At 34.0% G+C, this 13,003-nt stretch overlaps 1 protein-coding gene and 1 long non-coding RNA gene across 5 annotated transcripts; one reads left to right on the forward strand and one right to left on the reverse strand.

The window, feature by feature from the left end:
- Window positions 1–214: 214 nt before the first annotated feature.
- LOC127521156 (uncharacterized) lies at window positions 215–6,909 on the reverse strand. Of its 4 annotated transcripts, none has more exons than XR_007932294.1 (5): window positions 6,680–6,909; window positions 3,733–4,038; window positions 3,311–3,577; window positions 719–899; window positions 215–600 (listed from the first exon to the last, which is right to left on the reverse strand). XR_007932294.1 is itself a non-coding variant. In XM_051910215.1 (5 exons), exons 1-5 carry the CDS (start codon window positions 6,705–6,707, stop codon window positions 431–433), a joined length of 924 nt encoding a protein of 307 aa, XP_051766175.1. In that variant the 5' UTR covers window positions 6,708–6,909; the 3' UTR covers window positions 215–430. The 4 variants fall into 4 exon arrangements, 3 of the variants coding, with proteins under 3 accessions (XP_051766175.1, XP_051766194.1, XP_051766183.1); XM_051910215.1 differs by having other exon boundaries at window positions 719–871; XM_051910234.1 differs by lacking the exon at window positions 6,680–6,909 and adding an exon at window positions 5,546–5,688 and having other exon boundaries at window positions 719–871.
- LOC127521274 (uncharacterized) lies at window positions 6,782–12,701 on the forward strand. The gene is made up of 4 exons (XR_007932315.1): window positions 6,782–7,028; window positions 8,261–8,566; window positions 9,504–9,641; window positions 9,823–12,701. It is a non-coding gene; the product is annotated as an uncharacterized LOC127521274 (long non-coding RNA).
- The last annotated feature ends 302 nt before the right edge of the window (window positions 12,702–13,003 follow it).

Raw genomic sequence — 13,003 nt, forward strand, 5'->3', positions numbered from 1 at the left:
GGTAGTTTAAACTTTTTTACATACCCTTCAACATTCAAGTTTCAATTTTATCAACTTCCTTTCCGAGGTCGAATCGAGGAGAATTCTGGGAAATGTAGTTTATGTAACGATCCAGACTGTGCACGGGTTCCCTATTGAAGTTTCTATCATAATAAATCTTTAAAAAATGTTCCAACACAACACGAAGCAAAACAAAACAAAACAGAAAACTAGATCTTTTAAAACAAAGTTGCATTTCTTGCCTTTTATTTGATAAACATGATGCTGTCAACCAATAAATGCTGAAACAACATGGAAAAAAACAACATTAACACAAAACACATCTATTTAAAATCCCAAGGATAAAAACAGACATAAATATTGATCCAATGTCAGCTCCTTAATAACTTAATTAACTGTTGATTTCATCAGCAGGAAATGAATTGTAAAATCACAGCAGAGGCAGTTCTGACGTGTTGAGAAGCTCTCGACCGACATCAGAGTCTCTGAGAGCAAAGAGAGTCACTCCGGAGCTGTACGCCGCTGGAATCATGAGATGCGACATCTTAGGACGCTCTTCATCCCTCTGCTCTTCTTCACTGACCATCTCTCTAACTTGACCTATAAATAAAAGAAACTCACGGTCAATGCATTTAGCTGGAGAACAAACCACTGATCTGTGCATCAGGTCTCGCAGTGGATAATGTGATTTAGAGTAGTCAAAATGAGGGTGTCGTACCCTCCACATTCAATGTTTTCCAGCGCAGGTCGGGATGCTGATCTGAGATCTGTGATAGGTGAACATCTGGTGTCAGTCTCTTCAGAACATCTTCACGGCGAATGAGCAGCACAGACTCGCTGCAAAGACGCTCATGAACCTCGTCTTCACTCACTGTGGAAGAAAACAACAAGTCTAGGATCTAAGAAGGAACACAAAGAAATTCCATTACACCAAGGGATATTTAAAACTGCCATCACCACATGGTTATTTAGCATATAATATTTAATTATATATATATATATATATATATTTAAAAGATGTACATTTTCCGTTTGCACGTGAGTAGATGTTTTATATATATATATATTGCAGAGCCCCACACACACGACATGGAGGGGGAAAAAAATAGTAGACTAGTTTTTAATAGTGCGCAAGCTTTACTAATTTGTTCCCTCAATTTGCTAAATCATGCGCACGACTTATAAATCGAGTGAACGAAATAGTAAATGGTGCACATGATTTATAAATCGAGTGAATGAAATAGTAAATCGTGCGCACGATTTAGCAAATGGAGGGAATGAAATAGTAAATCATGCGCATGTTTTAGCAAATCGAGGGAACGAAATAGTAAATTGCGCGCATGATTTAGCAAATCGAGTGAACGAAATAGTAAATCATGTGCATGATTTAAAAATCGAGTGAACGAAATATTAAATTGCGCGCACGTTTTAGAAAATTAAGTGAACGAAATAGTAAATGGTGCGCATGTTTTATAAATCGAGGGAACTAAAGTAAATCGTGCGCATGATTTATAAATTGAGTGAACGAAATAGTAAATGGTGCGCATGTTTTATAAATCGAGGGAACTAAAGTAAATCGTGCGCATGATTTATAAATCGAGGGAACGAAATAGTAAATGGTGCGCATGTTTTATAAATCGAGGGAACTAAAGTAAATCGTGGGCATGATTTATAAATTGAGTGAACGAAAAAGTAAATGGTGCGCATGATTTATAAATCGAGTGAACGAAATAGTAAATTGGACGCACGATTTAGAAAACTGAGGGAACAAAATAGTAAATAGTGCATGATGGAGTATTTTATCCATCCTATAGAAAACAATTGTAGAATTAGTTTGCTTACTATAAAAGCTAGAAGTGTTTTGAGGCCTCTTGACCTATGTAACTGTAAGGGTCAGACAAGTTAACTTGGCCACTGAGCATATTTTGTTGGTAATTTTCCACCAGACAACAGGTGGCTGTGAAATGAATAAGACCATTGTTAAGGGTGTCATGTGAAGGCTTCTCGTCTCTGGGGAGTATTGACTAGTTTGATACTATTTTTTATTTGGCCCATGGGAAAAGGGTTGACCATCAAATTGGCAGAAGGCCCATGAGAAATTAAGTCAAAAGATGTACAGTAGCTAGAAGCTGGTCACCCTTACTAGGAAAATTGTCTCTTACATAAGCAACACCTGCAATTATATTAGTGAAATGACTATGGTGGAAAGGTCGGGGAGTACATGGGAAAGAGGTGTGGGAGGAGAGCCCCTGTAAGTGAGAATATGGGAAAATGTAAGGGTGGATATTACTTTGGTGTGTTTTAAGAGATAAGAAAAATGTATTAAAAATGTGCCCCAGCTAAGAGAGATTCAGATGTGGAGCTGGCATCTCGCTTTGTTGCTTGTCAATAAAGTTAAATACTTCTGAGACCTGGAACTTCCACTCTGCGAGTTTTTTCTTCGAGACCAGAACCGAAGAGACACAGAGACATCGAATTTGCCCCGACATGCGCATGTTTTAGTAAATCGAGGGAACAAAGTAGTAAATCGTGCGCACAATTTACTTTTTTTTCCTGCCATGTCATGTGCGGGGCTCTGTAATACATATATACATATACATATATATATATATATATATATATATATATATATATATATATATATATATACAATATAATACACACACACACACACACGTTGTAACACTTTTTAAAATAACATTTACTTTCTTTGTTTAAAAGCTCTATCTAATAACATATTAGACAAAACTGTTAAACAGAGACCGTAAACTAATAAAGATTCTCAGTGCCGTCAAAATAAAAGTCCTGTTTCTGACATATTGGCCAAACAGAAACACCAATGCCGATATTTAAAAAAATAAAATAAATAAAAAATATCGGCCGACATATCGGTCGATCACTAGTTTTTTTTTTTTTTTTTTACTATACTATAGTTTATTTTACTTTAGCTTTTATATTTTCAGTTATTTTAATTTTAGTATAATGTTTGCTAATTTTGTTATGTGCTTTTGTCATTTTTATTAGTGTTTGTTCTTTTTAAATATTAGTGACTGACAGTATCTGATAAAACTAACACAAAGTATAATTTAGTATTGAGTAATGAGCATGTTAAAATGTATTAGGGCTCGTTCACACAGAACGTGTTTTCGCTGAAAAAGCAAGACTTGAGCGCAACGGTCATAAGCGTCCATCTAGCAAGCGTTTACACAGAGAAACAAGTTAAGCTAAATGAAAATGACTAGTTTAACAAGACTTTTTTATGGTTTCACTTTCAGTGAACTATATTAACCCTGTGTGATTTGGGACGCACCCACGTCCAGAGGGTTGGTCATGAATACGGCACTGGGGCCCACGCCAAAGATGAGCTGGTGGTGCCAGGCGTCGGGAATCTCTTCTCCTTCAGGAACGGCCTTCTGCATGTTCATGGTGGCAACAGGAACGGCTCCACGCAGTATCCAGCGCGCCAACCACGGCACCAGCTTCACCCTCCGCCGCGGATAGAAGCCAAAGAAGCGGCCCATGACGCGGCCCCCGCTGGCCTGCTCCGCCCCGTCCATCAGCTGCAGATGTGTCGCACCTGGAGGAGGTCAAGTGTGCTGGATTAGAGAATAAAACACAGTATCTAGACTAGGGCTGGGCGGTATGACACTAATTAGAGTGATAAAGAAACATGCATGAAGGCATCAAAATAACTTCCCCTCCCTCCCTTATTGTGAAATGAAATGTCTGTACCAGCATTGCTGCGCGAGTGCAGATAATCGGGCAGCGGCGCCTCGTTCCTCCTCAGACAGGTCCGCACGCAGTGGTTGACTGTCTCTGGTGTGACCGTGATGCCCAGCGCCTGCAGGACGTCCACCACCGCGGTGGCTCCGCACGCAGAGACCCCGATCTGCAGCGTCTGCCGCTGAACGGCCTCCTGGATGCTCCACAGCATGGCCGTCTGGATCTCGGCCTCCTCAGAGCCGTCAGGAGCAGGATTCAGACCGGATTCAGACCGGATCACCTCCATCTCTGCTGGATGCTGTGTTGAATGACGTGCTGGAAAACACATGCAAAACATCTGTTTATAAACATCTGTTTATCACCATCCTAAAATTTAAAAGGCAGCTATACATTTTCATGTATAAAAAATGAATACTGTGAAAATATTATAAATGTGTAAAATATATAGATTCTATTACATTACATCATTGTATTTTCTTCTACTCACTGTAATAATGTACTTTTAGATGTATTTTGTTCATTTATTTATTTTTATCAAATTATTTTAATCAAATGTATTAATTTATTAATTATTTAAATCAAATTTTACTTATTTATTTTAATCAATTTTTTATTTTAATCAATTTATTTAGGTAGTTTAATCTTATCTTTTATTTATTTATTTAGTTATCAAATCTATCTATTTTATATATTTAAATAAAATGTTATTTATTTTATTTAAATGTATTCATTTATTATTTATTTAAATCAAATTCATTTTATTTTTTAATACATTTTTTTATTTTAATACATTTTTTTATTGATTTAGTTTAATCCTATTTTATTTATTTATTTTTACCTTTTTACACTGATTTTCTGTTTTATTTATTTAAATAGTTATCAAATTGATCTATTATACATTTAAATCAAATGTTAGTTATTTTACTTATTTTATTTATTTAAATTTTTCATTTTAATCAAATGTATTAATTTATTATTTATTTATATTAAATGCTATTTATTTCCAATCATTTTAATTTTTTTGTAAATACAATTGTATGCATTTTAATCAATTTGTTTTAATCTAATGTATTAATTTCTATTATTTATTTCAATTATTTTTATTTTCATCAAATGTATTTTATTTTATAAAAATATTTCTTTTATTATTCTATTTTAGTTTTTATTATCGAACATTCTAGTATTTGAACAAAATGAAAGATTAAAAAAAAAACTTTACTTTATTTTTACAGTTTTTGGTGATAAACATGCCAAACATGCAAAACTGTTGTTTCACAATAACGTCAACAGCCTTTTCAGACTACATTAAAGCACAAATATTTCCACATATAATCTCTACATGTGTTCAGAATAGCATTGTGCTCTATTTAGAAGTTGTAATTCAGCAGAATGAGTATAATATGCATGAAATATGCACATAATTTTCAAAATGTACAGTAAACAACAAAGCACTCTCCACTGAATGCTGTATCCCACAATGCAATGCAGTCAAACTCCAGCTCAACCATAATCTATTTCTTGACTCATTAGAAATATTTACATAGAATTGGATTAAAACTGCAGAATGGCTGTGTTTATGTTTAAGGTGATAAAATCACTGACAGCGACATTTTAGCGTTCTGATGAACATGAAAGATGTCAACACGTTACTGCACGCGCGTCACAGCATCGTTCATTATAACGGAGCCTTTTAGTTTTCACACATCACGACGCTCGCTGCAGATTTCAAGGGAAATCATTAAGATATATTGAGTATCTATGCCAACACAACTAGGATAAAAACGTTAAAACGAAGCACCTAGATCAATTCAGACCACTTCACCTGGAAGACCTCGACCGACCGACTCTTCACAAGCTCTGGTTTGTTTTGATTCCTTGATTAGCCCTCGTGACTCAGTCAGTGTGTTGTGATTGGATGCCGGGACTCAGTCATTGTACTGTGATTGGTCTAATTTGCGCATGACTCTGATTGTGGTACAAATCTGAACGTTAATGTTTTTATTTTTTGCTACTGGTTTTGATAACAAAGATAAAAACAATAACAAAGATAAAACAGGATAAAAAACAAAGATAAAAAAGGATAAAAAAAGTCAAAATATGACAAAAATGTATAATAAAATTGAGATAAGGTCATAATTATGACATAAAAAGTCGACATTATGACAAAAAGTGATAAAAAAAACCCTCTACTGCACACATGGCACAAGAAAAAAAATGATGATGAAAAGTCAAAAATATGACATAAAAATTCACTTTATGACATAAAAACAATTATTATAACATGCTAATTCACAATTATGACATAAAAACAAATATGACATAAAAAGTGATAATTATGGAATAAAAAGTCAAAATATGACAAAAATGTATAATAAAAATTTGAGATGATAAAAAACATAAATATGACAAAAAGTGATAAGTCGACATTATGACATAAAAACATAAATAGCCTATGACATAAAAAGTCGACATTGTGAGATAAAAAACATAAATATGACATAAAAATAATAATTATGAGATGAAAAGTCAAAATTATGACATAAAAATTCATAAATATGACCCCAAAAAAGCCGAAATCATGAGACAAATTCGTATACTAAGTCATAATTCTAACATAAATCGACATTTTGACATAGAAAGTCAATTTCGACTTTTCATCTCATAATTTCGATTTTTTAATCTCATAGTATGCCATAATTTCTACTTTCTATGTCATAATTATGATTTACAATAACATTGCTTTTTGGCGGAAATAGGCTTCCGTAGATTTGCTATGGGAATATTTAATGTATGCCTAATTTAATTAAAATTCACATTTCAATATCATTTTTATTGACGCAACTAAAAATACTTAGGCCTACGTATAGCCTAAAAGTTGTTACAGATGACATTTATGTTATTTACATTTATTTACCATTATTTCATTATGCCTACACGATTTGTACATATAACTGACCGGAATGGCAGTGCTGTCTGTCGTCCATTGGGCGGAATCAGCTCAGAGTTACAGCAGCAGTGAAAGTGTGTTAGTGGAATTACTTTCGCTTTCGAGCGCGTTGTTTGCTCGAGTAAAAGCGTGAATGTGTCATTCAGTGAAAGTGTGCTGGTGTACAAACATCCATAATGCAAACACCAGCTCAAGTGGGTATCTAAACATTTAGAGTTATTGGGAAGACGTGATCCTCTTGAAATGAGAAGTGACTAAATGAAGAGCTCCGGGATGAATTTTGCCTCCGGAAAACGATCTGTTCACTTCAGGGGATTTTCAGCTGCGTTTATGCTGTTATCTATATGCGCGCGCGGTGGTGAGTAGCCTATCACAATCAATACTGGAATGTTTCGGAAGGGCATTATCATCATTATTTTTACGTAGAAAAAAAAAAAACTAATTTCTCTCTCTATTCTATTTTATTATATTATCGTATTATATATTCGGGTTGTTAATAAAAAGTATTCATAATAATAATATTAATAATAATAATAATAATAATAATAATAACAAAAAGAAAGATAGGTTTTTATACTGCTTTTTTACAAATGAAGACATGCCAAAATATGTTCTCGTTTGCTAACATTCCACATGTAAGCTATGAAAACGTTCTCTCAATGTTATCTGAATGTTATAATCTTTTAATGTTTTTAAAGCTTTTTTTTCTTGGTTATTCAGTGGTTAAGGGAACATTCCATTTTATCATTCTATCAGACATTATGGGAACGTTACTTTTAATGTTCTTTAAACGTTCTGAAACAAGTAGTAACATTTAAAAAATGTCAAAGAAAAAAAGTGTTCCATGAACGTTGAACGTTGTTTTTGTGCTGATGTTTTGAGAACATTATTAAACACCAGATAACATTGAACAAAGGTTCTATTAATGTTCAGCCTAAAGTATACTTCACTTTTTATAATAAATAATCATTCATAAAGTTTGAAAAGGTTGAAGTGAATTACAAGGGTGTTTGCAGTGGGCTGTTTTCATTAATCTTGCATCATAAAAGCATTCTGAGGTGCAAATACATTCTCAGACTCAACCGAACGCACGAGCGCTCTTCTTCATGAGCATTTGAGCATGCGGTTAAAAACAGCCTAGAGTGCCATCTGCTGTTAAAAACTAAGCTCAGAATCGATTTGTGATGCATTTTCGAAAATATCAGAAATGATCCACGAATCACGATGCATCAATAGTATTGCATCGATTAATATTTAGCCCCTGGAATGCAAAATTTACCAGGGGAACCCTGCAAAAAATGCGGATTTTACCCCCCGGAATGTGATTTTTATCAGGGGACCCTGCCTGAAACATGATTGGGCTAGTTTTGGGATAGTTTTGAGTACCAGTTGGATGGGTTTTGTTGTGAAAACTTGGCAACCCTGGCAAGCAACAATGACAATGGAGGCCTACATAGATGAGAGACTGTGTGAAGATTCCCAACTAACATTCCCTGTTAGTTGGGATGTGAATAGTATTCATGGTAAATCTCAAAGTAACTAGTATCTGATCTCATAAATCAGATGTTAATCTTGATGTTCCCTCCACAGATGGTGCTGACCATAACGTTACGGCCATGGCTGGAAAAGCAGCAGCTCTGCCCTGCAAGTGTCCGCCTGATTACCCTCCGTATGTGCTCTGGCAGAAGGCCGTTGGTGCACAGAGGCTCGTGGTAAATTTCTACGAAGACGACAATGAAACGGCACCAGAGTTTCGCAACAGAACCGTGCTGGAGCTGAAGACAGGAAACTGTTCTCTTGTGTTCTACAGCGTGCTTCTGTCAGACCAGGGACTGTACGAGTGCTACTATCAGAAAAGACCTTTAAGACACAACAAAATCTATCTGGAGGTCACAGGTCAGTACGTGTGCACTTGGGTAACAGTCAGGGTTATTATCGTTAACTAAAACAATTTTGTTACATATAATATAAAAAATAAAATCTAAAAAAAAATCAGCTAGTTGCCAAGGAATGAGTTTAACTTGAAACACTAAAATAACGAAAACAAAACTGAAATACATTTTTTAAGAACCATATATTTAAACAAAAAAATAATAATAAACAGCAGAATCACTAAAAGTTTAACTAGAATTAAAATGAAAGCGCAAATGATAAAAATAAAAGCTAATTTTAAAAACTATGAAGGGAAAGTGTATTTTAGATGTTGTTCTTTTCACCATTTTTGTCTTCACTAGTTACATAAAATAAAAATATGTAGCCTTTAAAATGATTTAAGCTGCATTCAAAATTAAAATAAATGGAGCATAACAACTTCCAAACATATTTATTTTGTGTCAGTGACCCATTTTAAGAAATGATCACTTTCAGCTTTCCATATTTTTTCCATAATTTATTTCAAAATCTTTTGTTTTTTAAAACAAGTGAATCCAAACGTTAACATCACAAGCCAAACCTAAATCGATAAATATGTTACAATAATAATATTACATAATAAAACATTTATTTTGTGCTCTCCATGCGCTTGTTTGAGAAATCAAGAGCCGTACTTTCACAGTTGACTTCAACAATGTTCGTTTTATCTCTGTTCATCCGTCTGTTCCTTGGGAACTGAAGATATGGCTTTGCTGTTAACCATCATTTTTTATCTCACCGCTACCAAATCGAGTTTGTTTGCCATCAAACGAATGGTTTCTGTGGAGATGTAACGGCCATGTGACTTTCTGAGCTTTCAGTACAGTGTGCTCAAGACCAGAACACAACACACAAGTTTTTAAATCAACACCTTTGCATTATTCCAACACAAATATGCAATGAACTTCTGATGTTTCTGTAGATAACCAAAGACGAGATTCAGTTCTGAGCATCCAGAAAACTGTGGTGTCGTGTTCGGTTTGCGGGATCCTTGTCATTGTGATTGCAGCGGCTGCATTATTTGTGGGAATTATTCACAAAAAAAAACATCAAAGGAATGGTAAAGTCCATTTTTTTTCTCTAAGACTTAAATGTGTTTATCACAATTGAAATAAATGGCAGTTTACACATACTTAGGCACAGTATGTGCATTTTTTCTTAAAACCATATTTGTTTAAAAACTTTATAATTACATCAAGATAAAATCAAAGTGTTTTCATGACATTTTTCTGGCTTTGCAGGAGCATTCATTGCAACATCGACAAGGAGCATTTAAGAGCTGTCAGTAATACAGATCCAGATCTCTGGTTTTAAATTGCTTATCACGGATGATATCGTTACAAAAATGCAAAACGTGCAGTGTGGGATTAGAAAAAACAACAAAATGCACATGCTCAGACAAGACGGTTCAGTGACCCATTTAATTTGCTGAAAAGTCCCTCACACTCCAGCCTGGAATATGGTCAATCAAAGTAAAACACATTATGCAATATGTAAACATTACAAGTGAGCATCAGAGAAAAGATTCAAAACAAAATAATAATGTACGATACGCTTTAACAGATGCTTTCTGTCCAAACAATTTATACTTTACTCATTGTTTTCTCATTTCCAACTAAACACACTTGCGACATGAGCAGTGTTCTTGTTAATATACAGAGTACACAACCACAACACAGATGTACATTCAACTATGGAAGCTTGTTTCAGCCATGGAATAAAACAATAAAAAGGTAATTGCGACTTTTTATCTCACAATTTTGACTTTTTCTCGTAAATGCGAGTTTATGTCTCACAATTCGGACTTTATGACTTGCAATTACGACTTTTTATCTCACAATTCGGACTTTTTCTCGCAATTGCGTGTTTATATCTCACAATTCAGACTTTTTCTCACAATTCTGACTTTTTCCCACAATTTCATGTTAATATCTCAATTCAGATTTGTTTTTTTGCAATTACGACTTTTTATCTCACAGTTCTGACTTTTTCTCGCAATTTCATGTTAATATCTCAAATCAGATTTTATCTCACAATTCTGACTTTTTCTGGCAATTTTGAGTTTATTTCTCACAATTTGGACTTTATAACTTGCAATTACGACTTATCCTCGCACAATTCTGACTTTTTCTCACAATTGCATGTTTATATCTCACAAATTGGACTTTTTCTCGCAATTGCGAGTTTATTTCTCACAATTCAGACATTTTCTCGCAATTACAACTTTTTTCGCACAATTCTGACTTTCTCGCAATTACGACTTTTTATCGCATAATTCTGACTTTCTCACAATTACGACTTTTTATCGCACAATTCTGAATTTTCTCACAATTATGACTTTTTATCTCACAATTAGGACTTTTTCTCGCAATTGCGTGTTTATATCTCACAATTCAGACTTTTTCTCACAATTACGACTTTTTATCTCACAATTCTGACTTTTTCCCACAATTTCATGTTAAGATCTCAATTCAGATTTGTTTTTTTGCAATTACGACTTTTTATCTCACAGTTCTGACTTTTTCTCGCAATTTCATGTTAATATCTCAAATCAGACTTTATCTCACAATTCTGACTTTTTCTGGCAATTTTGAGTTTATTTCTCACAATTTGGACTTTATAACTTGCAATTACGACTTATCCTCACACAATTCTGACTTTTTCCCACAATTGCATGTTTATATCTCACAAATTGGACTTTTTCTCGCAATTGCGAGTTTATTTCTCACAATTCAGGTATTTTCTCGCAATTACAACTTTTTTCGCACAATTCTGACTTTCTCGCAATTACGACTTTTTATCGCATAATTCTGACTTTCTCACAATTACAACTTTTTATCGCACAATTCTGAATTTTCTCACAATTACAACTTTTTATCTCACAATTCTGACTTTTTCTCGCAATTTCGAGTTTATTTCTCACAATTCAGACTTTATGACTTGTAATTCTGACTTTTTTTTCTCACAATTCTGACTCGCAATTTCAAGTTAATATCGGAATTCAGATTTTTTTTCTTGCAATTATAACTTTTTATCTCACAATTTTGACTTTTTCTGGCAATTTCGAGTTTATATCTCACAATTCTGAATTTTTCCTCGCGATTTAAATTTTTTATCTCGAAATTTGGACTTTTTCTCGCAATTGTGAGTTTATCTCTCACAATTCTGACTTTATAACTTCAGACTTTTTTGGGGGGGTTTCAAAGGGCATTACTAAATGTAGTCATAGTGCAGGAATGCACAAGTCCACCAGTGAACCAGATGTGTGCACTTGTGTGTGTGTGTGTGTGTGAGAGAGAGTGTGTGTGTAAGCTGTAAGCCATCTCACAGTCCTGCATTTACAGGATTTCTAGCAGTTGTATATAATAAAGTTGATGTAATATGGGATGTTCTGGAGATGTCTGTTTACTGTACTGGAAATGAACCCTGTTCTGCTCAACAAACACATTTTGCATCAGTTAAACTTAATTATATCACAAACATGAACAAGTCTTTCTTTTCTGTTTTCCTTTTTTAAAGTCTGAAATATGTCATCTATGCAGAAACTGTTTGATTCCATGTGTTTTGCTGCACTTTTGTATGCCATATACTGTATACCATATCCCAGCTAACAGAAATATGTTCCAAGAATGTTTTGTTAATGTTCCCATTGAGTGATGAAATGTTATTTCTGAATGTTCTGTGAAACTTCAAAACGGCCAGTTTACTTTTTAATCTGTTTTAAAAATGTTTTTTCTTGGTAATCAGAAGGTTAAAGGAATATTCCATTTTATCGTTCATCAAACATTATTGGAACGTTACTTTTGAATGTTCTCTGAACATTCCGAAACAAGTAGTAACATTTAAAAAATGTTAGACTTATGTCCAACGAAGACATTTCAGAAAAAAAGAAAAAAGAAAAAAAAAACTTTCAATGAATGGTCTAAACAATGAGAACATTATTATAGACCAGATAACTCTGAACAAACGTTTTATTAATGTTACAGAAAGAACGTTGAGAGAACCTTGCCAGAATGTTCTGAGAACTGTTAGCTGGGATACGAGTAACAAAAAGTCTAAAAAGATGTGTGAAAATAAAAACTTTATATAATACTGAATAAAATGTGAGTGGTGTACTAGAGCATCTTATGACACATTTTGTACTTGACACCTGAAGTATTAGTGAGTTCATCTGTCATCTGTGAATGTAATGGAGTGTGAAATGTCAGAATGAGTGTCAAAGCTGGAGGCAAAATTCTAATACAAAATGTTCTGACAGGTGACTTAAAAACTGCTAACTTCTAAACTAACTGGTTTTCTTTACGTTTAAATATAATTCAATATGAGTAAATCAAGCTAATGGACATTATGTTTAACTTTAAATGGAAATGTTTCTGGAAGAATTTCTACACCACTACTAGTGTCACCAAACAGGTTTCCCAA

This window comes from Ctenopharyngodon idella, chromosome 1 (assembly GCF_019924925.1).
Source record: "Ctenopharyngodon idella isolate HZGC_01 chromosome 1, HZGC01, whole genome shotgun sequence".
NCBI classification, from domain to species: Eukaryota; Metazoa; Chordata; class Actinopteri; order Cypriniformes; family Xenocyprididae; genus Ctenopharyngodon; species Ctenopharyngodon idella.